The 27,313-nt window shown below is 48.6% G+C and overlaps 1 protein-coding gene across 3 annotated transcripts; it reads left to right on the top strand.

Moving 5' to 3' along the window:
- The first annotated feature begins 299 nt into the window (after positions 1 to 299).
- Prpf40b (pre-mRNA processing factor 40 homolog B) lies at positions 300 to 27,147 on the top strand. 3 transcript variants are annotated; one of them, XM_042677695.1, is made up of 26 exons: positions 300 to 436; positions 10,023 to 10,103; positions 10,865 to 11,008; positions 11,323 to 11,388; positions 12,065 to 12,092; positions 12,329 to 12,354; positions 12,486 to 12,596; positions 12,874 to 12,994; positions 13,088 to 13,112; positions 13,331 to 13,531; positions 13,760 to 13,877; positions 13,960 to 14,024; positions 14,476 to 14,640; positions 14,740 to 14,848; positions 15,131 to 15,281; positions 17,497 to 17,630; positions 18,232 to 18,346; positions 18,491 to 18,582; positions 24,470 to 24,586; positions 24,764 to 24,901; positions 25,111 to 25,206; positions 25,371 to 25,457; positions 25,628 to 25,802; positions 26,205 to 26,266; positions 26,360 to 26,503; positions 26,589 to 27,147. In XM_042677695.1, the coding sequence occupies exons 1-26, from the start codon at positions 434 to 436 to the stop codon at positions 26,679 to 26,681; spliced, it is 2,667 nt and encodes an 888-aa protein (XP_042533629.1). In that variant the 5' UTR covers positions 300 to 433; the 3' UTR covers positions 26,682 to 27,147. The 3 variants fall into 3 exon arrangements, with proteins under 3 accessions (XP_042533629.1, XP_042533628.1, XP_042533630.1); XM_042677694.1 differs by having other exon boundaries at positions 25,368 to 25,457; XM_042677696.1 differs by lacking the exon at positions 10,023 to 10,103 and having other exon boundaries at positions 407 to 436; positions 25,368 to 25,457.
- The last annotated feature ends 166 nt before the right edge of the window (positions 27,148 to 27,313 follow it).

Raw genomic sequence — 27,313 nt, 5'->3', positions numbered from 1 at the left:
AATAACTGCACGGCAAGTTTGACACCGTTTCTCGAAAGGCAGAGATGCCGTACGGGATGAATGCTTGGATCTAGCCTGGGTCCCGGCCCCGGGACGCGGCGGCACGCGCGCGGCGAGGACCGAGCTCGGGGGAGGGCCCGCGCGGCGGTCAGCCGGAGGAGGAGCCGGCGCGCCCCGCCCCCGGAGGCGGGCCCAGGGCCCGCGGCGCGGGGGCGGGGCCCGGCTCTCCGCGCCCAGGGGCAGGGGGGCGGGGCCGGGCCCGGAGACACCGGGCCGGTTGGGGTCCCCGCACGGCGGCGGTAGTCACCGGAGCCCCGGCCACGAAGGGGTGCGACCCCCCGCGGGCCCCGCCCTCCAGGCTGCGCCCCAGCCAATCAGAGCGGCTTTTACTGGGGGGTGGGCCGAGCCGGCCCAGCTGCTCGGAGGCTCTGGCATGGTAACGTCCCCGCGCGGGGGTGGAGGGGCCCGGGGCGGTTCCACAGCGCCCCTTGTGGCCCGGGCTGGGGCCAGGGGGGGCGAGGAGGTCACCGGGGTACCCGGGACCCCGAGGGGGGTGAGGGGAGGGAAAGGTGAGGGAGGGCAGCTCGAGAAGAGGGGTGGGGGCGGGGATTTGGAGAGGGGGCGGGGGAGGCCATGATGGAGTCTGGCTGCGGGGGGGGGGGGGGGGGCGGACAGGGGAGTGAGGGACTGAGGTGGGACCGCGAGTTTCGGTGCTGAGGGAGGAGGAGGAGAAAGGGAAGAAGTAAAGGGTGGGTTTGCGGAGAAAGGTCGGGAAAAGAGATGGGGCCGGAGGTGAGGGAACCCCAGTTGCATCTCCTGAGGTATTTGGCGTGCCCCATGCCCCTCCCCCAGGCCCAGGGCGCTTCCCTTGGGAAGCCCGGGGTGCCCCTTGGAGGACCACATGGAGACTCCTTCCCGTTCCCCGCATTTGCAAGACCTTGTCTCCTGAGGAGGGGAGTGGGCTCCTGAGGAAAGAGATGCTCCAGGTCGGCATCCCAGAGCTCGGTATTCCTAGAAATGAAAGAGCAGAGGCCCCAGGGTCCTAGCCTTGGCTTTGCCGTCCACAAATTCACAACTCTGGTGTGACCTTGGGCAAGTCACTACCTCTCTTCGGGCCTTTCTTTCCCAGGGACTTAAAAAAGAAAATGGATGAAAATGATAAACCAGGGCTCTCCCAGTTTCCAAATACGATGACTTTTGAAGAGGAAATTCAGGCAAAAGGGTCCTAGGACACAGGGAAACCTGAAGCTGGAGAAGATGGAGGCGAGGCCTTCAGCTGGGGCTGGAGGAAATCCCCAGGGATTGGGGGGGGGGGGGGAGCCAGAAAACCTGCCAGGCTGAGAAGGACCAGCCAAGGACCAGCCAGCGCCTGGAATCTTGTTGGAGGGATGAGAGAACTCTTTAAGAGGTTGAGCCTTGACTTAAGATAGATGAGGACTAGAGTAACATTCTGTTTTTCAGAAGTGATGAAGGAATTAGAAACCACAAAGGGATATTTTCTAGAAAGGTCGGCTGGTCTTGGGAACAGGGGGAGGGACTGGTGCTGTTTGGAGGCTGTTGAAGTAAGGTAGCAAGGAGATATAACACAGGGGGGAATCAGCTGGTTTCTTAGCTATACTTGCTGCTCCAGGGTCTTTTTCATGCTAGGCAATCATTTTACCCCAAGCTACATCTCCTCTGTGGCTTGAACTTAAAGCCTGGGCATTGACCCTTAGCTTTTTCACTCAAGGTTGGTGCTTTACCACTTGATCCATATCTCTACTTTTGACTTTTGGTGGTTAATTGAAAATAAGACTCTCAGCTTTTCTGCCCAGGCTGGCTTTGAACCATGGTCCTCAGATCTCAGCTTTCTTAGTAGCTAGGATTATAAGTATGAACCACCAGCATGGGTCTCTCAACTATTTCTTTTTGATAATGGCTACCACTTTCTGAAAGATACATGTCCTAGCTTTTACTTTTCAGACAGGTCTTTTCAGGAAGTTGGAGTCAATCAGACTAGGCAGACTTTAGGATCACCTGACTTACTGAGGATTTCAGGATTGTATGAGGATTGGAGTGAAAAGAAAGCAGGGCAATGAATCTAAGAGTAAGAAATGCTGTCTGTGGCACTATCCATCCTGCTGGGAGGCAGCTTTGTGGAGCAGTTGAAAGCCCAGGCTTTGGGATAGGATATTTAGATTCTAAAACCTGCTTCTTCCATTTAATCTCTTGGAATCAAATAACACTGAACCTCAACTTCCTTAGTTATAAAATGGGGGTAATAACTTCTAAGATGGTGGGAGGATTACTTGAGTTTGGTACAGTATCTGACTCATAATAAGTACTCAGTAAACTTTGCCTGTTAGTTATTTCTTCTTTCCATTCTCTTTATCTTTCTATTCTTGTTCTTTTCTCCTTTTATTCTTTGTTTTGAACTTTCTGTTTTGAGACTGCCCCTTAGATGTAAAGGCTCAGAAGAATCGATTCATCCAAAAGTAGGTTGGCCTTCCACCATTCCAGGTGAACTCATGATGATTAAATTTTTTGTTGTTGTCTCTCCTCAGTCCCTAAATGTGTGTTTTGTGCTAAAAAAAAAAAACCACAAGAAGTGCTTCCCTTTTGGTCCTTTTTCTTATATTCCTCTATTGCACTAGTTATTTCTTCAGATTCTCACCTAGAAATATGAACAATCCCAAAGTTGTACTGGCATTGTCACATGTGGGAGAAGTGTAGGTATTTTAAGGAAAGAAAGGACTTGAATAGCACAGGGGAAGCTCCGTGAAGAAGCTCCAAAACTGGAGACCTGACACATCCACTCATTGGCTGGCGTGCTCTACCAACTGAGCCATGTCTCCAACTCTTTAAGGGTTGGTTCTTTTCCATTCCATTGCTTTATCTGTGGAAAACTGAATAAAACAGTCAGAATTCTGCTCAGAAGTTTCCATCCAGAGTTGAAATTGGAAATACAGAAGTAGTATTATCTTTCCCCAAGCCAGAGACCTCTGCCAAACTATATGTCTCTGTCACAGTCTGTTCTCAAGAGGATTTATAGAAATGTATATGGGCCCATGTGAACATAACTATTTTAAGGGTATTCAGTATGCAAGAATCTAATGAGGTTAGGAATGAGACTGCATGTTATAGCACTATAGCACTTCGTGTGTGTGTGTGTGTGTGTGTGTGTGTGTGTGTGTGTGTGTGTGTGTGTGTGCGTATAATGATAATGGAGCTTGAACTCAAGATCTCATGCTCTCACTTACTTGACTTTTTCTGCTTATAGCTTGTGCTTTACCACTTGAGCCATGCCACTACTTCCAGCTTTTTGCTGTTTAATTGTAGATAAGAGTCTCTTGGATCTGTCTGTTTGGGCTGGTTTTGAACCTTGATCCTTAGATCTTAGCCCCTTGAGTAGCTAGGATTATGGATGTGAGCCTTCAGAACCCAGCTTATTATAGCACTTTGTTTGCAGGGTCCTTGCTGGACACTCCAGGAGGTTTAATAGGAGAAATATGACTAAATATAGAGAAATCCTTATTGAAATATCTAGCTGACATTCACAGAGGAGTATGTCAGCATTTCTGCTTTTTATTTTTTATTTTTTTTCTGTCATGGGGCTTGAACTCAGGGCGCTATACCTGAGCTCTTTTTCTCAAGGCTAGTGCTCTATTCCTTTGAACCACAGTGACACTTCCAGTTTTCTGGTGGTTAATTGGAGATAAGAGTCTCACAGACTTTTCTGCCTGGACTATCTTTGAATTACGATCCTCAGGTTTCAGCCTCTTGAGTAGCTAGGATTATAGGCATGAGCCACCAGTGCCCGGCATAGCATTTATTCTTAAGTGACACAAGATGGTAAGAATGTTGTGGGATGGGAGATGGGGGGGTAATGTAAAAATACCTGAAGAAGGTGAATATTGGATCTTCTTGAACAAGATGAGAGACAAAGCAGGATAAAGGGATGAGTTTTGGTGAATTATTAGATAGGTAATAGGGAAATAACACTGGTTCTCAAGAAAGAAGATGTTGAATTATTGATGATTTAACCACTTACATTGGAAAGGAGGTTGATATAAACAGATTTTCTAGTGACAGGAGCTGTGCTGCTTTTATTTTTATTTTTTTATGGTTTGAAATCAGGGCCTCATACTTGTTAGGAAGGCCCTTAGCACTGAGCTATGCCTCATCCTCTTTCCCCTAGAATGGTAGGTGTGTGTAATACCCAGCTATCAGCTGATAACTTTCTGCCCAGGCTAGCCTTGAACCTCGGTCTTTTTGTTCAACTTCTTAAATAGCTAGGATTACAGGGTGGGAACCACTGTGCTTCTACGTGGAGAGCATTGGAGGGCAAATTGGATCCAGTGCGTCCTCTGTTCCTAACCAGTTTTAGGACTTTGGACATTACTCTTCTTTTTCATGAAAAAGGAGAGTATCTTAGGTGATTATTAGAGTTCTCTATGGCTCTGATATTCCATATTCCCTATATAACTCTTAATAGGCTTTACTAATGACCTGCTGTTTAGTGGGACTTGCCGAAACCAGTTATTATATGAACAGGTATTTATTACCTATCCCTGCCCTGGAGAACTTTGAATTTACTGGGTGCTGCAGGTTTTATATTCCATTAATTCTAACATTCAAGTCAAGATTCATCTTAAAATCGATGGACTATCACTTTTTTTAAACATTTACTTATTTATTTGCCAGTCTTGGGGCTTGAACTCTGGGCATGCGCATAGTCCCTGAGCTTTTTTTACTCACCACTTGAGCCACAGCTCCACTTCCAGCATTTTCTATTAGTTGGAGAAAAGAGTCTCATGGACTTTCCTGCCTAGGCTGGCTTTGAATAGTGATCCTCAGGTCTCAGCCTCCTGAGTAGCTAGGATTTTAGTGTGAGCCACCAGCACGTGGCAGTTTAAATTAAATAAGTTAGATTATGAGTACAATCTTGATCAGTGTTACCCTTTTCATTGTTCTCCCCCATCTTTCCCAATCCTATCATACCCTCAAGTTACATAGTTCCATTTTTACATGATGTACATTAAATGTATATCACTGTATTTGCCTACCCTTTCTCTCTCCATCTGTACCCTTTCCTTGTTCTCCCAATAAAACATGTTTGAGCTTCCTGGTATTCATTTTGTTAAACTGCTCATTAGTTGCTCAGAGGAGTTACATCATTGGACTCCTTCCCTGAGGAAGGATCTTTATTCAATTTGTGTATATGTGCATATTACCCTGCATATGTATTCATATATATATTTATATTTTTAAATCTTAACTTCCACATATGAGAGAACTCATGCGTCTTTTGTCTCTCTAAGCCTGAGTTACTTAATTTTCTTCTAGGTCCATCCATTTCTCTACAAATGACATAATATTATTGTTTGTGAGAAATGAGTAAAATTCTATTGTGTATGTGTGTATGTGTATATACATAAATGTATATGTATGTATAATTGTACATATATGTATATATCAATTATATATACACATATATAATATATAGTATATATGTGTGTGTATAAGTACTAGTCACGTTTTCTTGATTCATTTATCCATTGTGATACCACTTTAATGGGCAGCATTTTTTAAAATTAGTGCTACATAATATAGTAGTACATTGGGATTGCACAACTGATTAAATATCAATGGATAAATGCTGATGGATACATGGTGTTGAGTGAGCATACAAAAGAGGGCTGTATCTAGTGTAGTGGGTTGTAACGAGCTTGCCTGGGAAATTACATTTGTTGACTGTGAAGTATATGTAGGTGAGGTGGCAAGGTTGTCTCAGGCCCAGGTGGATATCTGAGGTGGAAGAAATGGGAAGGTGAGTACAGATCAGCATCAGGGTATCAGTGAGACTGGAGGGTGACTGGCAGCAGACTTTCATATTCTTCCCCCTGAGCAGGGCTTTGGTGCTTCTCCTAAGAGCAGTAGGAAGCCTTGGAGTGTTACAGGCATTTACCTTACTTAGCTCATGGTGCATTTTGAAGAGCTTGTCATGGTTACAGATTGTGGAGTTAATGTGGGGAGAATGGTTGGGAGGCCATGCAGTAGTCAAATGAGAAACAGTGGAGTTGAGAGGTGGAAGAGAAAATGGAGAGAAGTAGATTGATCCAAGAGATCTTGAGCAGAGAAAGTTAAGAGGACCCAGTGATGGACTGGAGCTAAGGAGAGTGACTCTTAGGTTTTGATCTTGGACAGCTGAATAGATGATGTGGTGATGTCTATCTGGAAATGGGCAGCTTGGGGGCCTCATAAGACCCAAAGATAAGCCGGGCGCTGGTGGCTCACGCCGGTAATCCTAGCTACTCAGGAGGCTGAGATCTGAGGATCGCCGTTCAAAGCCAGCCCGGGCAGGAGAGACCGTGAGATTCCTATCTCCAATAAACCACCAGAAAACCGGAAGTGGCGCTGTGGCTCAAGTGGTAGAGCGCTAGCCTTGAGCTGAAGAGCTGAGGGACAGCGCCCAGGCCCAGAGTTCAAGCCTCACGACCGACAAAAAAAAAAGACCCAAAGATAGTTATCTGGGAAGTTAAAGTCCTAAGGCTGCTTGAGGTGGGAGAGTTCCACTCCAAAGACTGGATTTTCTTCCCTGGTGATTAGCTTCTGACATCTCATGAAAGTTTCAGGGCACAGGAACAGGTCTGAATATGGGGCTAAAGTAATTGAACACTGAGAAAAGTTCTGATTCCAATAGTTTAGCTCATACATCTCTCCCTCTCCACTCTCTCTCTCTATTCTTCCCTCTCCCCCCTTCGCGCCCCCCCCCCCCCAGCTCGACCTCAGGGCCTGAGCACTGTCCCTTAGCTGCTTTTGCTCAAGGGTAGCACTCTACCACTTGAGGCACAGTGCCACTTCTAGCCTTTTCTGTGTATGTGGTGCTGAGGAATTGAACCCAGGGCCTAATGCATGCAGGGCAAGTGCTCCAGCACTGAGCCACCTTCTCAGCTCCCATACCTTTTCTTGTTAGATGAGGTGAAGATAAAATAAATTGTTAGAGATTAGAAAGTGTGTGTGTGTGTGTGTCTACGTGTCTACACAGGAGCTTGAAATCAGGGTCTTACCCTCTTGCTTGGCTGGCTCTTTACCACTTGACCCACACCTCCTGACTAGCATTTTGCTGATTAATTGGAGATGGAGTCTCACAGGCTTTTCTGCCTGAGATGGCTTCAAATCACAATCTTCTAGGTCTCAGCCTCTTAAGTAGTTAGGATTACAAGTGTGAGCCATCATCACCTGGCGAGAAAGCATTTTTAAATGCTGAGCCTTCTTAGCATAGTAGTGGTAAGGTGACTTGTCTTCAACCAGCTACCACCTTTCCTTAGAATTCCTCTGCCACCTACCAGCTTTCAGCAGAGAAGGGCAGCTTTTTTAGCTCAGTCTCCAAGCCCTAATGCACTTAGTGTTTTTATTGAACAGGTAATAGTGTCATATGGTTGCATATTCATATGATGCAAAAGGGCATAGGTGAAGTCTTCCGCCACAATTCTTGCCTCTCCTCTTTCCTTCGTTTACTAATGTTTTATCAGTCATTTTTTGTTGTTGTTGTTGTTGTAGGGTCTGAACTCTGGGGTTGGGCGCTGTCCCTCAGCTCTTCAGCTCAAGGCTAGCCTTTTATTACATGCGCCACAGTGCCACTTCCAGGATTTTCTGCTAATGTGGTGCTGAGGAATCGAACCCAGGGCCTCATGCATGCAAGGCCACCTTCCCAGCCCTCTGTCATCTTTTAACACTGGCATTTATACATATGACAAAACTTTGCTATACCTTGCCTTTTCTCCACTTATCAATATATCTTAGAGATTGCTTCATATCTTGACAGTGAGCTTATCATTCTTATTTATGGCTGCATAGTATTCTATTTTACACTTGTATATAATCTCATAGTTCCTTACTAATGTATATTTCTTAGGTTGATTTCAGTCTTGTTTTCATTTTAGAAGTAGTATTAAAGCATCATTCCATACACTCATCATTTTGGTTATGTGGAGTTGTATCTGTAGGATGACTTTTTAGATTGGAAGTTTCCATGGAGAGAGTTGAACTTCTATTCAGTATTTATTAAGTACCTATTATGTGTCAGATACAGTGGCAGATACTAGGAATCTATCTTCAACAAGCCAGGTATGATCTCTGCCATTACCTTTTAGTAGGGAAAGATACATACTCAGGCACACATAATAACAGAAGTGTGAAAATTAGAATGAGTTACTTTAGAGTCAGAAAGGCTTCCTGGAGTAATAGTACTTAAGTTGAGCACTAAAGGAGGGTCCCATTTGGTAGAGAACAAAGACCCTTAGGTCATGCAAAGCTGTGTCCACAGGGAGATAAGTTCAGGTTTTGTAAAGAAAAGGTAGCTGCCAAAAGAGTGAGGGTAGTACAAAGAGATGAAGTTGGTGATTGGGAGTGGGAGGTGTTGAAGTGGGTAACTAAGGATGGGGCTGGTTAGGGGAGGAAGCTAGTAGTTGAGAGAAGAGAATAGGGTTGTAAGAATTTTGGATTGGGGACTAGCAAGTTAGCTCAGTGATAGAGCGCTTGCCTTGCATGCATGAGGCCCTGGGTCGATTCCTCAGCACTACATAAGCAGAAAAAAGCCAGAAGTGGTGCTGTGGCTCAAGTGGTAGAGCGCTAGCCTTGAGCTGAAGCGCTGAGGGATAGTGCCCAGGCCAGAGTTCAGCCCCTACTACCAACAACAACAACAACAACAAAAAAGAATTTTGGATTGATCTCCCTTCAACCAGTTTAGTTGAAGAGGTAAAGGGGCCACTTCTCAACTGGCTTGAGGGAGGTATAGCCTTACCCAATGACTGAAGAATCAGTTGAAAACTGTGGTTAAAAAAACTGAGCCCCGCCTGGCATTGGTGGCTCACGCCTGTAATCCTAGCTACTCAGGAGACTGAGATCTGAGTATCGAGGTTTAAAGCCAGCCCAGGCAGGAAAGTCCATGAGACTTATATCCAATAAAACCACCAGAAAACTAGAAGTGTTGCTGTGTTTCAAGTGGTAGCACTCACCTTGAGCTGAAGAGCTGAGGGATAGCGACCAGGCCCAGAGTTCAAGCCCCACAACTAACAACAAAACAAAAACAAAAAAAACCTGAGCCCATGGGGCTGGGAAGGTGGCTTAGTGGTAGAGCATTTGCTTAGCATGCATGAAGCCCTGGGTTCAATTCCTCAGTACCACATAAACAGAAAAAGCCGGAAGTGGTGCTGTGGCTTAAGTGGTAGAGCGCTAGCTCTGAGCAAAAGAAGCTCAGGGACCCAAGACTGGCAAGAAAAAAACAAAAACAAAAACTTAGCCCAGTGTTGGGAAGGTGGCTCAGTGGTAGAGTGCTTGCCTTGCATGCTTGAGGCTCTGGGTTCCATTCCTCAGCACCACATAAGCAAAAAAGAAAAAAGCCGGAAGTGGCGCTGTGACTCAAGTGGTAGAGTGCTAGCCTTGAGCTGAAGAGCTGAGGGACAGTGCCCAGGACTAGAGTTCAGGCCCCACGACTGGACCAAAAAAAAAAAAAGCCCAGGTGCTTGGTGGCTCACATCTGTAATCCCAGCTACTCAGGAGATTGAGATTAGAGGATTGAGGTTCAAAGCTAGCCTAGGTAGAAAAGTCTGTGAAACTCCATCTATAGCTAACTAATAAAAAGCTGGGCTGGAGGTATGGCAGAAGTGGTAGAGTGCCAGCCATGAACAAGCAAGTCAAGCTAGAGCTTGAGGCACTGCAGTGAGCCCTCATACAACAACAAAAATCATGGCAAGTGCTGGATGCCTGTAGTACAGCCTTCTCCATCTTTTCTGTGTGTTTGGCAAAATGGAAATTCCCAAAATAACGATGACATTGAAGGGTTCAGCCAGCTGGCTCTGGGCTGGCACAGAGAGAGTAGAGTTTCCCAGGGCTCAGAACTTGGGCTGGGCAGGAAATTGGGCTTGGAGACTCCCTCCTGAACTTTGTACTCCTTTTCATCCTCATCCCTCTGCTTCCCTTCCGCAAAAGCCCATCTCTGTGCCCATCCTGGGTCCTATGACTTTTCTCTCCCTCAACAGTCGGTTCCCGATTCTGGTCCCCGGCCCCCAGCAGCGCCTGCCCCCTTCCCACCGGGGCCCCCCATGATGCCACCACCCTTCGTAAGTTTTATGTGTTTCCCTGGGCTTGGCTTTTCCAGCCTGCACCCCAAACCCTCACTGCTGCAGTGTTGCCAGCACAGTTCTAGAATGAGCCTTTTTGCTGCCCTTGGAAGATGGGTAGTTTTGTTGGGCGCTGGGGTGGGGAGAGCAGCTATTAAAGCTGTAGTCCATAAGCTGACAGTTCTCCCTTTGTCTTTTTGTTCGTTGGACACACTGGGGCTTGAGGTAGGAGAATTGGGAGGGATATTCCCAACCCCATTAGGATGAGGGTGTGTGGGGGGGTTCTGTCTTTCTCTTTCACCATTCCTTACCTGTGCTCTTTTAAAAAAGCCTCTGAATTTGGGCTGGAGTAGCATTGGTTATTGGAGAGAAAGGGATGGGAGAAGAGAAGTTGGAGAGAAAGGGATGGGAGGCAGGGGACTGGGGGACGCCTGCCTTCTCCCTTCACCTGAGAGACCTCTTGTGGAGGGAGTTCTGAAAGGGTGCAGCCTCCCCTCAGTCTGGTGCTGCTCCTTTTCCTGCTCCCTTCCTTATTCAGGCACTGTATACTTGCCTGTTAGGCTCAGAGAACTCCCCAGTTATAGTCTTCCTCAGTGGTGGGGAGAGAAGCAGTTTCATGCATTGTGCTTCTCAATGAAAGCCTTGGGATGGCCTCTAAGCCAGGAGGGAGGGCAGGGGAGGGCAGGGTGGGTAACAGGTGGCTACTTTCCGTGAGTCTTCTGACCTTGACAAGGCAGATCTCTTCCTCTCCTCACTTCCAGATGCCCCCTCCAGGGATTCCCCCTCCCTTTCCTCCGATGGGGCTCCCTCCTATGAGTCAGAGACCACCAGCGATTCCCCCCATGCCACCAGGCATTCTGCCCCCAATGCTTCCGCCCATGGGGGCACCACCACCACTCACACAGGTAATCCTTGCCATGGCGAGGGGGGGGAAGGGGGGGGCGGTCTCAGGAAACCTTGTTTAGCTGGGGTGGAGGTGAGAGTGGGCATCTGGGTTTCAGAACCTGGGGAGGGAATGAAGCTTTGGGCCAGGCCCAAGGATTTGCTAAATAACAGAGACAACTCTCAGGCAAGGTGACTACCTAGAAGCCAAAGATTGCATGAGAAGGTGCCCCAGGTGAGGGTCTTAGATCCCAATGGGATCTCTTAGGACATCCCAACTCAGAGGGCCACTGTCTAGGTTATACCTGCCCTCACATGGCTTATTTTGCATCCATAGATACCAGGAATGGTACCTCCAATGATGCCAGGAATGCTGATGCCAGCAGTGCCCGTCACCGCAGCGGTAAGTGCTAGGGGCTGGCAGGAAGCAGGCTAAGCCCTGCAGTCCTTTGGGTCTGACGTGGAGTTCAGGAATATGGACTCCATTCTTTCCCTCTTACCATATTCATCCTGGTCCCTGGCAGTATTCCTCATACTTTAATCAGCAATTCTGGTTTCCTGCTCATCTCCAAAGGCATGTGTGTTCTCTTGACACTCCCCAGGCTGCCTCTTAGAGACACGCCTATTCCAGAGACACATCATTCCCCTCACAGGGCCATGCACTGTGGACACACTAATAAGGACCTTTTTTCACATCCTCTTTGCCTCTGGAGGAGGCAGTGGCACCCAGGGATCTTGCTGCACCTTCCTTCTTGTGCTGTTGTTCAGCATAGTAGAGTCTGAGTGGGATGTAGAACTTGGCATTTACTGTGAAGAGACGGGCCTCAGGTATTGACTCAACAAACATTTTCACGGAAAATGAAGAATGGAGCTGCTATGTGATTTCCCCCTGGGATCTGAGAACTGCAGCTGGATGGGAGTGGATAGCAGGGAGAGCGGGACTGTTAGGGAGCCGGCAGAGATCCCTGGGAACAGGCTACACGGATCCTGGCCTAGCTTGCTTCTCCATCCCCCATGGCCTGGGTCCTGGGGGGCACTGGGCTTGGCCCCAACCCTTCCCCCTCCTCTTTCTTCGGCAGACGGCTCCGGGTGCGGACACCGCCAGCTGTGAGTCTTCTGGGGGATCTCCTCCCCCCAGGCTCGGAGGTTGGGGGGCTACAGGGGAGAGGGGGCCATGGACTGAAGCCCATCCTGGATCATGCCTGTTGGGATGCCAGGGAGCCTGGGATGTTGATGGGACCAGGGGTATATTTACTGGGAATGGAGTAAGGGAGGACTAGGTGGGGGTATGATGGGAGTTGGGACAAGGTTCCAAAGTAGCTTTTATTTGTCTTCTTTTCTAGCTGCTGTGGCTGGAACAGGCCCTCTGGTAAGTCCTTCTAGCTTGGGTCTCAGTGGAAAGACTGAAAACAGGTGGATTGGTGGCTAAATCGTTGGGGTGAGGAGAGCATCTTTGGGAAAGGGGCCTTGACCACCATTCTGTAACCCCCCCTCCCCCAGAGGGCCCTATGGAGTGAGCATGTGGCCCCTGATGGGCGCATCTACTACTACAATGCTGACGACAAGCAGTCCGTGTGGGAGAAGCCCAGCGTGCTCAAGTCCAAGGCAGAGGTCTTGAGTGGAGCTTTCTGGCTCTTCCCTTCCAAGTCCCTGGCCTCCCCGAGTCCCTTTTCATACCCATTGTAGTTCCTCTGTTCCCAAGAACCCTAGCCATCCATATTCCCTAGAAACACCTCCCTAGGTTTTCAGGAAGTCCACCTTCCCTGATTTGAGCCAAGCCAGGTGGTAGCTAAAGACTACTATGTCCTCCACTCACTGGGTTCCCTCAGCTCCCCTATCTCTAGAAAGCTTCCCAGCCCACTAATGTCTCTGGCTTATCCTCTTGCAGCTGCTGCTGTCCCAGTGCCCCTGGAAAGAGTACAAGTCGGACACAGGCAAGCCTTACTACTACAACAACCAGAGTCAGGAGTCCCGGTGGACCCGCCCTAAAGACCTGGATGACCTGGAGGGTAAGGGGTCCTGGGGGTTGAGGCTTGGACCAGGACTCTGCGGGAGGGTGCAGTCCTTCGCTACCCTGTGACTATGCTTTTTTCCCATTGCAGCTCTAGTCAGTCAAGAGGCTGCTGGGTAAGTGACTTGCCCACATCTCCATCCCTACTGGGGGCATGTGAGAGTACAGGTGGACGCTCTCCATTATTTCTAGCCTATGGGAGAAGAAGTCGGCTCTCAGTCTCCTTGTGAGTTGTCTGCTCTTGGCCCTAGTTCTTCCTAAGCTACAGAAATCAATCGGCCTCTGCCCTTCTGTCCCTGCTGTACTCCAATACCACCCTCTGGCTTGCCTTCAGGAAACAGCAACAGTCACAGACACTCCAGCCACAGCCTCCTCAGTCACAGCCTGATCCCCCGCCTGTACCTCCGGGTCCCACCACAGTGTCCACAGGCTTTCTGGAACCTGAGCCAGGTGGGAGTGAAGATTGTGGTATATCAGAGGCTGCCCAGCCACTGGAGCAGGGCTTCCTGCAGCAGCCAGAGGAGGGTCCCAGCAGGTGAGGGCTTCTCCTCATCCCCTGAAGCTTTCCACATTCCAGCCTCAGACTCTTAGCCTGCTCAGCCCTTGCTCTGTGCTAGGTTTCTGGAGGGGTGTGCAGTATGGTCACAACTGAAGGGTAAAAAGAGGTTGTCCTGGGGAGCAAGAAGAGAGCCATGTGTTACTGAGAGTGCAAGGCACTGAAAGCAGTGAGGACTGAGAGAACCCTATTACTTTTATCCTCCAGTTCTACTGGACAGCATCAGGAGGAAGAAGAATCCAAGCCAGAACCAGAGAGATCTGGCCTCAGTTGGAGCAACCGGGAGAAGGCAAAGCAGGCATTCAAGGAGCTGCTGAGGGACAAGGTGCCAAGAATGGGGCTCCTAGGGAAGGCCTGAAAGGATTGGAGGTGGGAAGACCCCAAGACCTATGCCTGCTCTGTTCCAGGCTGTCCCCTCCAATGCCTCGTGGGAACAGGCCATGAAGATGGTGGTCACTGACCCTCGTTACAGGTAGGCCTTGGCAGAGGGAGCCAGCGCCTGTTCATGAGAGCAGAGACTCCACGAACTGAGCAGAGCCTCAATTCACCACTCAGGCTTGAGGGGCTGGCATTAGAAAAGTGATAGACTAGGGCGGGTACAAGGGCAAGAAAAGCCTTGACAAGGAAAGGGAAAGGTACTGACCTAGTGCTTACTGGATTGGATTGAATTGAATTAATTGGGAAGAAGGGTGTGAATAGAACAGAGGTCTGACAATAACTTGAAAACCCCAGTGCAAATGAGTTCAGTCTTGGCAGTATTTTGGGGCCATCTCTCTTCCCATTACTACTACTCACCCCTTCCCATATCTGAGACATCGTGTGCTGGGTCTGTGCATATATCTGCACTCATCTCTGGGCTGTGCAAGGTGGTTCAGGCTGACTCCTTCCCTGTCCCCACCCCATTCCTACCCTGTCTACCCCAGTGCCTTGCCTAAACTGAGTGAGAAAAAGCAGGCATTCAATGCCTACAAGGCACAGCGGGAAAAGGAGGAGAAGGAAGAGGCTCGGCTCAGGGCCAAGGAAGCCAAGCAGACCCTTCAGCATTTCCTGGAGCAACACGAACGCATGACCTCCACCACACGCTACCGGTCAGGGGGTTGTGCTGGGTTGGGCCAGACCTGGGGAACCCAGAGAACACAGGCTCAGGGTTTTCTTCTTTACCTACTCATAGCCCATGTGCTCCACAGGCGGGCAGAACAGACCTTTGGGGAGCTGGAGGTCTGGGCTGTGGTTCCTGAAAGGGATCGAAAAGAGGTTTATGATGATGTCCTCTTCTTCCTGGCCAAGAAGGAGAAGGTAATGATCACTGGGCCAGGACCTCAGCCCTAGTCTTATCTTAGACCCTCCTTGTTCTTTCTTATGGACTCTAGCCATTCATTTTACTCTCCTAGTGTCCCGGCTTCTGTTTTGGAAGTTGATGCAGCACTTGTGCTTACTTCCATTCTTCTCTGGGCCTGCAGCATTGGCTGTAGGAGGGCCAGAAAGAGTCTTAGTCCTGCCCTCCTCTGTTCTGTACTACATCCTTTTCTCCAGTGCAACTCCGCGAGGCCCTGCCTCATTGGTTCTGTTGCTCCCCAGGAACAGGCCAAGCAGCTCCGGCGCCGCAACATCCAGGCCCTGAAGAGCATCTTGGATGGGATGAGTAGCGTTAACTTCCAAACCACATGGTCCCAGGCCCAGCAGTACCTCATGGATAACCCCAGTTTTGCTCAGGACCAGCAGCTGCAGAGTAAGCCTGAGTCTCTACTTATACCTGTTTCTTCCTATTTCCTTACTGACCTTCACCTGCCTCATATGAGTCCCTGGCACCCCTGCCCTCCTGCCTGTCTTGGAAGGCCCCACCTAACTCAGTCACTGTCTTTCTCTGCATTCAGAGAATCCCAGAATGATTCAGATTACTATCTCTCCTGGGATCCACTGTTGTTTTATTTTGTGCCAATTCTAGGCTTGAACTCAGAGCCCAGGTGCTGTCCTTGAGCTTTTTTATATTCAAGGCTAGTATACTCTACTACTTGAACCACAGATCCATTTCCAGCTTTTTTTGTGGTTAATTGGAGATAAGAGTCTCACAGATGCCGAGCGCTGGTGGCTCACGCCTGTAATCCTAGCTACTCAGGAGGCTGAGATCTGAGGATCGCGGTTCAAAGCCAGCCCGGGCAGGAGAGACCGTGAGACTCCTATCTCCAATAAACCACCACAAAACCGGAAGTGGCGCTGTAGCTCAAGTGGTAGAGCGCTCCCTTTGAGCTGAAAAGCTGAGGGACAGCGCCCAGGCCCAGAGTTCAAGCCTCACAACCGACAAAAAAAAAAGAGTCTCACAGATGGCGCTGGGAGGGTGGCTCAGTGGTAGAGTGCTTGCCTTGCATGCATGAGGCCCTTGGTTTGATTCCTCAGCACCACATAAGCAGAAAAAGCCAGAAGTGGGGCTGAGGCTCAATGGTAGAGAGCTGGTCTACAGCTGAAGAGCTGGGGGACAGCGCCCAGGCCCAGAGTTCAGGCCCCACAACCGACAAAAAAAAAAAAAAAAGTCTCACAGAGTTCCTGCCCTGGCTAACTTTCAATGGTGATTCTCAGATTTCAGCTTCCAGAGTAGCTAATATTAGAGGCTTGGGCCACCAGCACTTAGCTTGGTGTTTTTGTTTTTTTGTATATGTGCTATAAATTGAACCCAGGGCCTCACACATGCTAGACAGATGTTTTGTTACTGAAATACATACCCACTAAGTTCTACTGTTGACATGGACATAGAATCAGAACTCCTGGAGATGATGATCATGAAAGTATTTATAGCTCATGTGAAGAGGGTTTTAAGTCTTGGTTGGCACTGTGGGCCTTAACTGGTCACGTATACTACAATAAGAAACTCTTAGACTGAAATCAATGACAATAGGAAAAATTCAACAACTGCAGTTGTATCAAAGCCTGATTGATGGCTCATGTCTGTTACCCCAGCTATTCAGGAGTTAGTGATCAGGAGGATTGTATTTCAAAGCCAGTCTAGACAAAATATTCCTGATACTCCCATCTCAATCAGTGTGGTGGTACTTGTGTGTGATCTCAGCTATGTGGGAGGGCATAGGTAGTAGGATCGTAATATGAGGCTCTACTTAAAAAATAAAGTAAAAAAGAACTGGGAGCATGACTCAAGTCAATAGCACATCTGCCTAGTGAGCATGAGACCCTGATTTCAAGCCTTAGTACCCTTCTGTACATTAAGAAAGCCTAGCGCTGGGAAAGTGGCTCAGTGGTAGAGCGCTTGCCTTGCATGCATGAGGCCCTGGGTTCAACTCCTCAGCACCACATAAGCAAAAAGAAAAAAGCCGGAAGTGGCGCTGTGGCTCAAGTGGTAGAGTGCTAGCCTTGAGCTGAAGAGCTGAGGGACAGCACCCAGGCCCAGAGTTCAGGCCCCACGACTGGACCCAAAGAAAGAAAGAAAGAAAGAAAACCTAATAAACTCAGTTCCAAGATATGAAACTTCAGGTAACTGGTTTCCTGTGATGGCTTCCAGTGACTGAATTCACCATACTTTTGAATACTTGATTATTTTAACATCAAGAGCCAAACCTCGGCTGGGAAGTTGGCTCAGTGGTAGAGCGCTTGCCTCGCATACATGAGGCCCTGGGTTCGATTCCTCAGCACCACCTAAACAGAAAAGGCCGGAAATGGTGCTGTGGCTCAAGTGGTAGGGCACTAGCCTTGAGCTGAAGAGCTGAGGCACAGTGCCCAGGCCCAGAGTTCAGACCCCAGACAAAAAAAAAAAAATCAAAAACAAAAACAAAAAAACACCCCTACAGTAGGTGGTCCCACAGAGCCCTCTCCTTCACTTCCCCATCTGCCTGGGAGGGGTACCAACAAGGACAGCATCTTTGAGATGTAGAAGGTTTTGGAATCTGAGAAATTGCCCTGCTGCTCTGGAACCCACTGAACCTCCACCCTTCCTGTAGATATGGATAAGGAAGATGCCCTGGTCTGCTTTGAGGAGCACATCCGAGCCTTAGAGAGGGAGGAAGAGGAAGAGCGGGAGCGGGCCCGGCTTCGGGAGCGGCGCCAGCAGCGCAAGAACCGGGAGGCCTTCCAGGTATCTTCCTGCTTTTGGGAATCAGAGCTCTGCTCTGCCCCAGACCACAGCCTCTTCCTCTGTGCCCTGCCTTCTCTGGCCTAGGCTGCCTGCTTTGTGCCTAATGCTGTACAAAGAAAACTCCCACCAGGCCTCTGTCCTGCACTTCTGCTCCTGCTTTGTCCCCTCAGCTCTAGCTTTGGTCTCTAGGGAGACCAGCTATATGCACCGTGCAGAAGCTTCCAGCAGAGAGCACCCTGTAGGCACAAGTGACAGCTAGACTATGTGCATTTCCTTTGGGTGGAAGCCAGACAGCTTATCTTCCAATTGAGGTAGCAGTGGTGAGGGGGACTTAGCTGGATCACGTCAAGAAGTTGAAGCCAAGTCATGGAAGACTGAGCTGCTGGCAGGTTTCTGATTCTTTTCATTTTTTGCTCTGTCTCCTTTGGTATATTTACAGTCTCTCCTTTTGTAATGCTCTCTTCCTCTGCATCTGTATCTCTTCATCTTGGCCTCTATGCCTGGATTTCCTCAGTTTGGATCATCCCTGCCTTTCCCTTCCCCCCAAGTTCTCGCCTCCCTCCCTGTCTCACTGCTTTGTCACTGGCTTCTCCCTGCTCAGACCTTCCTGGACGAGCTGCACGAGACAGGGCAGCTACACTCCATGTCTACCTGGATGGAGTTGTACCCAGCAGTCAGCACTGATGTCCGCTTTGCCAACATGCTGGGCCAGCCGGGTAAGGCAGCCAGGCTCCCCCTTCTCTGGTCTGGCTTCCTACCCCATCAGCCTCTGCATCCCCACTCCCTGGTCCTGTCCTCGACCCCACCCTAGGCCTTGGGAAGCTGCCGCCCGCCAGGCCCCCCTCCCTCCCTTCCTGCAGGCTCCACCCCTCTGGACTTATTCAAGTTTTATGTGGAGGAGTTGAAGGCACGATTCCATGATGAGAAGAAGATCATTAAAGACATTCTTAAGGTGAGGGGGACCTGGGGTCATGATTGAATGCAGGCCATTGCAAGCCAAGATCCCTGAACAAGACTTCTTTGATAAGTCCCATTTTCATTAGCATGACAGCTCAGCAGAAATCAACCATGAACAGAGATAATAGTAAATTAGACACATTTTCTCTCTTTTTTTTCTTTTTTCTTACTAGGGGATTGAACTCCTGGTATTATACTAACTAGGCAATTGCTCTATGACTTGAGCTATGCCCTCAGCCAGCCCTTTTGTTTTTAACATTTTGAGTCAGGTCTCACCTTATAGCCCAGGGTAGCTTTGAACTTGCTATGTAGCACAGGCTGGCTTTGAATTCACAACTCTCATGCCTCTGCCTCCCAAATCCTGGGATTAAAGCTGTGTACTACCATGTCACCTTTTGTTCTATTTTGGAGATAGGGGTTTACTAACTTTGCTCAGGCTAACTTCAGACTAGAAATCATCCTACCTCTACTGTCTTAAGTAGCCAGGATTATAGGCATCCAACACCACACCTTCTCTTACTGTACATTTTTCTGTTCCTTGGAACTTATGGCCTAATATGAAGATAGAAATATTATTCAGAGGGGTAAGATGTTACTTTAGAGACAGGAATCAGAAAAATTGACACTTGAATTGTATCTTTAGGGTGAAGTAGGTAGAGAGTGGAATGTTTTAGACATAAAGATATTGCAGGATCAAAGGCATGTGGATAGAAAGGGCATGGCAGGTTTTAGGAGCAAGAAGTATAGCTAAGTGTTAACAGGTTATCTTTCTGGCATACACATGCTTTGTTTTGGAAAAATTTGGAACTTACTGCTAACATTTAAAAATCAGATTTCACATAAAAATCTGGGTCTTTTGTTAATATGGATGACCTGGCAATACTGGTTCTAGGGGGCAATTTTGTCATGTTCTCAGGCCTAGATGTCATTGTCCTTAGAAAAGAGGGCTAAGGGTTGGCCATCATTTATCATCCCATGTATATTGTTGCTTTTCTTACACTGCAGAAATAGTTTAATGTCCATGTCTGTCAAAATTATAAAAGTGAACCACCAGGTAAAGAGAATCTTCTGTCCTCCCAAAAGAGAGAATGCTTCATATATAGAAAAGGGAAGAACAGGGGCTGGGAAGGTGGCTCAGTGGTAGAGCGCTTGCCTTGCATGCATGCGGCCCTGAATTCAATTCCTCAGCACCACATAAGCAAAAAGAAAAAAGCCAGAAGTGGTACTGTGGCTCAAGTGGCAGAGTGCTAGCCTTGAGCTGAAGAGCTGAGGGACAGTGCCCAGGCCCAATGTTCAGGCCCCACGACCGGACCCCCCCCCCCCAAAAAAAAAAAAAAAAAAAAAAAGAAAAGGGAAGAACACTAATGATATTTGAGGAGACAGTTAAGTGCTGTCATTAGAAGCAGGACTTGAGATAGAACACCTAGGGTAAAAGTTCAGAGTGTTCTAAGTCTTTACTAATTGTCTGACCTTAGCCAAGCAGTATGACCTTTCTGAGTTCAAGTTTTCAAATGAGAAATAGCAAGTGTTTTACCAAAGGACACCTAATTACAGAGGAGATTTAACTTGGTACCCGAGTTGAGAAGGACCAGTAAAGTTGGGAAGATCTCATTGTATGCATGTTTTTCAGAAATTTTTTGCTTTAACTTCCACAGTCATACATATGTTGCATTTTAATACCATGTCTCTTATTTATCTTTAAATACTTTTTTCTCTTTTATTTGTTTTACTTTTTAAAATGTTGTTCTGAGGAATTTAATCCAGGGCCTCATGCATGCTAGGCAAGCACTCTTCCACTGAACCACATTCCCAGCCCCCCATATCTCCTTTAGTTTAATATGAATTTAGTAAGCTGAGTTTAGTGATACATGCCTTAAATCCCAGCACTCAAGAGGCTGAGGCAGGATTGTTGAGTTCTAGGCCAGTGAGACCCTCCAACACACGCACGCACGCACGCACGCATGCACTCTGGAGGAGAGGTCTAACTCTAGTAGGAGAGAATCTGCCTATCAATCTTGAGCTTCTGAGTTTAAACCATAGTACCAAAAGAACTTAGGGCTTTTGTTTTTTGTTTTTTTCGGTCATGGGACTTGAACTCTGGGCCTGGGCACTGCTCCTGTGCTTTTCAGCTCAAGGTGAGCGTTCTACTGCTTGAGCCACAGCGCTACTTCCGGTTTTCTAATGGTTTTTTGGAGATAAGGGTCTCACGGACTTTCCTGCCAGGGCTGGCTTCTTTCCTGCCGGGGCTGGCTTAGAACCTCGATCCTCAGATCTCAGCCTCCTGAATAGCTAGGATTGCAGGCATGAACCACCAGCGCCCGGCAGAATTTAGTATTTTTAAATTTCCATTTTGTTGGGGCTGGGAAGGTGGCTCAGTGGTAGAGTGCTTGCCTTGCATGCCTGAGGCCCTGGGTTCGATTCCTCAGCACCACATAAAGAAAAAAGCCGGAAGTGGCACTGTGGCTCAAGTGGTAGAGGGTTGGCCTTGAGCTAAAGAGCTGAGGGACAGCGCCCAGGCCCAGAGTTCAGGCCCCACGACCGGACCCCTCCCTCCAAAAATTTCCATTTTGTGAGATGTATATTATTCTGTGGCTTCTTCTTGCCCATGTGGAAGTAGATCCCTGTATATGAAGTACGTTGAATACTAAAATAAGTTGAAATTTTTATCCTGTAATTAATGATCAAATCAAGCAGTGCCTTAGATAAAGCCACTGGCAATAGTATATGGTCGTTTCTCCGTAGTGTGGAGTTTGTGGCATCAAGGGAAGATGAGGGTAGAGGTAGTGTCAGGACGTTTCTGAGGACTCATATACTAAAAGTGGTACGTAATTCAAATGCATTTTAGGTTTAACCATCCTCTTCAGAGTAATCCCCAACCTCTGAGATATCAGGACTAGCTGCAAGGCTGGGTTAAAGGAATAGAAGAGGCTAAGCAGGGAGATCAGTTAGGCTGCTGCTGCAGTGATCTGAACAGGGATGGCAGATGAGAAGGGGGAGATGCCATAGGTTTCCTGAAACAAGCGGTTGGGGTTGAGTGGGGTAGGGGGAGGGGAATTATATGCTTTTCCTGTTTTCAGTAGTTTGCATCTCATGCATTGAGATTTTACATTACTTTTTCATTGAAAAAGTTTGTTAAAAAATGAAAATTTAAAATCAGTAGGATAGCATTACTAAAAAGAATTGCTAGATTATTTTGTTAAGCTGAGAGAGAGATGTATGATGAGCATAGGTGGGCAATGAATTGCATCATCATTAGTAAGGATTACGTAGAAAGGTTGTAGAAAATAAAAATTCCATTTGGAGAATTGCTTTAAAAAACAACCTGGGCAAGGAGGAATAAACATATGCCATATTTTAAGTAGGATAATCACATACTTGATTCCAAGATAGCTAAATTTTATTGGTCAATTAACTTTTAGCCATGGAGTTGTTGGTACTGCTGACAATCCTGTGGGCTCTTGACCTCATTGAAGCTGGTCTCTCCAGGCCACCTAAGAGCTCTTTTGAAGTTGGTCTTTCTTGTTCATTTGTGCTATTGGCTTTGGAAGACATGGTCTTAGGAGTCCCTGTGGCTATCTACAGTCCATGGGGGCACCTCTCAGCTCATAGGACTTTGCAGGGCCCTAGACTTGGAGAATGTGGAAGAGAGATCTTGGCCTGGAAGATCGATAACAGATGTGAGGGTGTTCGTGAGAAATGTGGGGATGTTTAAATTAGTCTCTTTAGTGTAGTATGAGTCTGAAAAAACTCAGACAGGTAAAGAATGAGATTGCTAGGAGGGTAGATCAGGTAGTGAAGACGAATTTAAAATCATTTCTCAGGAACTTGCATGAAAGAGAAGTAACAACAACAACAAAAACGACACGAGGGGAGTGATGAAGGAAACAGGCGCTTAGGACCACATGAATGAGGACAGAGTAGGAGTCTGAATTTGACTAAGTATAACTTTTGGAAGAGCAATGGCCATGAAGGGATTGGCTGTGGGGCAGCACACATCTAACTCTTAGTTGTGCATTGGCTCTGAGACCACTACAAGTTACATAGTGCTTCAGAACCTTAGTTTCTTAAGCAGGAAAATCCTTATGCCAGGTTCAAGGAATTAAATAGCATTTACAAAGATAAAAGGTTCCCTATAAATGCTTATTCCTTTTCCCTGTGCTGTATTTTAAGGGATTTTGAAATTTATAAAGAAATAAGCAGCTCGCTGGTGGCTCACGCCTATAATCCTAGCTATTCAGGAGGCTGAGATCTGAGGATTGAGGTTCTAAAGCCAGCCTGGGCAGGAAAGTCCATGAGACTCTTATCTCCAATAAACCACTAGAAAACCGGAAGTGGCGCTGTGGCTCAAACGGTAGAGCACTGGCCTTGAGCTGAAGAGTGCAGGAATAGCGCTCAGAGTTCAAGCCCCACAACCGACCCAAAAAAAAAAAAAAAAAAAAGCATTTAGGGGCTGGGAAAGTGACTCAGTGGTAGAGTGCTTGCCTAGCAAGCATGAAGCCTTGGGTTTGATTCCTCAGTACCACATACACAGAAAAAGCTGGAAGTGGCGTTGTGGCTTAAGTGGTAGAGTGCTAGCCTTGAGCAAAAAGCTCAGGGACAGTGCCCAGGCTCTGAGTTCAAGCCCCAGGACTGGCAAAAAAAAGAAAAAAGAAATAGGCATTTAGCTTACGGAGCTAAGAACAAGAATATTTGAGGCAATGTGAGATATCTGTTCCTTGCAAGGAGCCAGTGAAGAGGGTGAGATTAAACCCTACAAGAAGGGAATGTGTTTGAAGGGAGCTGGAGGTTGAGTAGAGACTTGAAGAGAAGAAAGAATATGCCCCTGCCATCAGCAGGAAGGTCAGAGGAACCAGACCTTTGTGGAGGGACAGCAAGGGAGCTGGCCTGTGCCAGTGGCTATGCTACCACTTGTGTCAACTTGGGCCAATAAGTGCGACCACTCTGCTAAGCCTTCACTTCACTACAATGTTGTAAAGCATGGGGTCTGGTCAGGATGCTTAAGAGAATGGGACATGTTTTCAATATTGCTTTGAAGGTGCACACCTAATATCCTCCATTTCACCTAGGGTCTAAATAATCAGTGTGGCCGGGCGCCGGTGGCTCACGCCTTTAATCCTAGCTACTCAGGAGGCTGAGATCTGAGGATCGCGGTTCAAAGCCAGCCCAGGCAGGAAAGTCCACGTGAGACTCTTATCTCCAAAAAATCACTAGAAAACTGGAAGTGGCACTGTGGCTCAAGCGGTAGAGCGCTCCCTTGAGCTGAAGAGCTGAGAGATAGTGCCCAAGCCCAGAATTCAAGCCCCATGACCAACAAAAACCAAAACCAGTGTGGATGTAGTGCTTGAGAGCACAGGTTCCAGTCTTAAAAAGACCTGGGTAGATGTCATCTGGCCATAGGTTTGGCTAAGAGACTTTGGGGAAGTGTTCTCATTTTTCTGCCTAAAATTAGGAGAGGACAACCTAAAAGAACTTGGAGATTAAGTGAGAATGTGAATGAAGCACTCAGCAGGGGGTTTAATGCATAGTGAGCATTCAGTAAGTAAAGCCTGAGGCTAGGGACTAGATGTTGAGATGCTTGGGAGCTTTCTTGAGCACCAGGAAGTTCCAGTTGTAGCCAAAGGAAGAAAGAAGTCATTGTGAGACTCTCAGACTCTGGAGATACTGCCTGATCCCTTTGGTTCCACACAATAGCCATATCTGGGGTAAGCTTGGGGCCCAGGCAGACAATGAGGATTTGGACAGTGTGGATTCTCAGGTGTCAGTCTATGGATCCTCTTTTTAGGGCAGAGGAGTTTCTTGGGCATCCTGTAGTCTGACTCTACCTATTGGCCTTGGGCCTCTGCCCATGGTACCCCTTGCTTCACACACTGCTGTGCCCACAGGACCGGGGCTTCTGTGTGGAGGTGAACACAGCCTTTGAGGACTTCGCCCACGTCATAAGCTTTGACAAGAGGGCTGCTGCGCTGGACGCAGGCAACATCAAGCTGACCTTCAATAGTGTGAGGGGCTGGGTAGGGCGGGGCGGGCTCACTGTTCCTTCTCACTGCCCCACTGTATCCTGGGTTTGAGGAATGGTGGCAGAAGTCCACACCCACTTTCCTACCTCTTATGTTATACCTGAGTGGGCCCTGGGCATCTACCTTTCTGGGTGACCCTGTGCTCCTTTCTGCCCTCAGCTGCTGGAGAAGGCAGAGGCCCGGGAGAGGGAGCGGGAAAAGGAGGAGGCACGGAGGATGCGGCGCAGGGAGGCTGCCTTTCGAAGCATGCTGAGGCAGGCCGTGCCTGCTCTGGAGCTGGGCACTGCGTGGGAAGAGGTCAGGAGCGCAGCTTGGCCCCAATCACCCTCAAGCCTGAGGGCAGCGGAGCTTCTCCACCACTGAGGGCCCACCCCAGTCACAGCAAAGCCCTGGGACAGCTCCAGTTCCCTTCCTTCCTCTGCCCCAGCCCTGCCCAGTGCTCGTGGCGGTGTCCAAGCCAGGCCAGGCAGGGCCTGGTCTGATCAGCAGTGCTCTCCCCGTTCAAGGTCCGTGAGCGCTTTGTGTGCGACTCAGCCTTTGAGCAGATCACCCTGGAGTCGGAGAGGATCCGGCTCTTCCGGGAGTTCCTGCAGGTGCTGGAGGTGAGGCAGGCTGTTGGTCTTCCTAATCTGTCCTGGGCCCTTGAGTGTTTCAGTGGCCTCTCACCACTAGGGTCTCCTTTCTCAGGCCAGCTAATGAAGGAGGGACTATGAAGGGTGGGCCCTGGGTAGGCGGAAGGCCTAACCTCTCCCTCTCCCTCTAGCAGACCGAATGCCAGCACCTCCATACCAAAGGCCGAAAGCACAGCAGGAAGGGCAAGAAGCACCATCGGAAACGCTCGCACTCGCCTTCAGTGAGTCAGCAGCTAGAGGGGTGTAGGATGAGATTGGATCGCTTTGAATAAACACTGTATGTCTTAGAGGGAGATACGAAGATTTCTTTGGATCTGTACCCTTTGCCCCCAATTCCCAGGTGAGGGTATGTGTGGCCAAACCACCTCTTTACTGACCCGTATCTGCCCAGGGCTCTGAGTCAGAAGAGGAGGAGCTGCCCCCACCATCCCTCCGACCCCCCAAGCGAAGGCGGCGGAATCCCTCAGAGTCAGGCTCTGAGCCTTCATCATCACTTGATTCAGTTGAAAGTGGGGGTGCTACCCTCGGAGGACGGGGATCCCCATCTTCCCACCTCCTTGGATCAGGTAAGCAGTTGCTAGGAACATGGTAGCCTGAGTACTACCATCCTGATAGGCAGAGGCTCCAGCCCCATAAAGGCCAGAGTGGGTTGGGAAGGTTGAGCTGTGGAAGAAGGGAAGCCAGAGTCAGACTTCCCCAGAGTGCTCCCTCATACCATGCACCTGCCACTGCAAAGAATAGACAGTGGGCTGTAGCAAAAAAAAAAAAAAAAAAAAAAAGATGAGCCCCACTTTGAGCCACAGCTCCACTTCCAGTTTTCTGGTGGTTAATTGGAGGTAAGAGTCTCACGAACTGTCCTGCCCAGGCTGGCTTTGAACTGTGATGCTCAAATCTCAGCTTCGTGAGTGCTAGGGTTTTATGTGTGAGCTAGCCCTCCTTTTTTTCTGATGGGATTGTTTTACCTTCAGAGCATGGCCTTCGGAAAGCCAAGAAACCAAAAAAGAAAACTAAGAAAAGAAGACACAAGTCGGTAAGTAGAGAAGGAGCTCATGTAATTTGTAGAACTCTGCCTGCCTTCCAGCAGTCCTCTGCAGTTGCTGAGGGAGGCTCTGAACTCTTACAGAACAGTCCTGAGAGTGAGACAGAGCCCGAGGAGAAGCCTGGCAAAGAGAGTGAAGAAAAAGAACAGGAACAGGCTAAGGATATGGAGCTCCGGCAGGCAGAACTCCCTAACCGCTCCCCAGGCTTCGGAGTCAAGAAGGAGAAGGTGAATGGGAGGCCCAGCCCAAGGCCCCAGTGGTACTCTGTCTCTGTCTAGGGGGCTCAGGTGAGCAGTGCCTTTGCTCCAACAGACAGGCTGGGACACATCAGAAAGTGAGCTGAGTGAGGGAGAGCTGGAGAGGCGCCGGCGGACACTCCTGCAGCAGCTAGATGACCACCAGTGACCTGATGGGCTTCTCTCTGCCTCTGGCCTACATGAGGCAATGGCTCCAAGGCTACCCTCAGACTCCTTTTTTCATCAGTCTGGTCCATGTCCACTTTTCTTAAAGTAACTCCACCCTCAACGCACCACTTTTGGCACCTACCAAGGCTGCTCTTGGTGTTCAAGGGTCCCCCGGTTCCCAGACAACTAGTGCAGTCCTTGCCCTGAGCCCCAGGCCAGACATGAATGGCCTGTTCCATGTGGGATGGGTGATGCCAGTAGATAAAGTGTATGAGAGAAGGGGCCTCCAGGGAAGAGATGGGCTGGTGGACACAGCCTAAGTGGCAGAGGGCAGGGTCCTCACCCTTTAGTATCAGTGCCTGCTCCTGCCTGCCCCAGCCCTGGGGCTCTACCACTGCTTCCTCCAGCCCTGGAACCCAGTGTATGTGTTTTGTTTTTGTTTTTTAAATAACAATATTTATAACATGGCAAGTGACTCTTGTCCTCTCCATGTACTACCTATGCAGTCTGGGGACTGGACAGGAACGAACACACGCACGCACACGCACGCACACACACACACACACACACACACACACGCGCGCACACACACACACACACACACGCATGCATGCACACGCACGCACGACCAGC

The sequence above is a fragment of the Dipodomys spectabilis genome, unplaced genomic scaffold, assembly GCF_019054845.1.
Source record: "Dipodomys spectabilis isolate Male_0828 unplaced genomic scaffold, ASM1905484v1 ptg000039l, whole genome shotgun sequence".
NCBI lineage: Eukaryota > Metazoa > Chordata > Mammalia > Rodentia > Heteromyidae > Dipodomys > Dipodomys spectabilis.
This window is presented reverse-complemented; position numbering and strand designations above follow the sequence as displayed.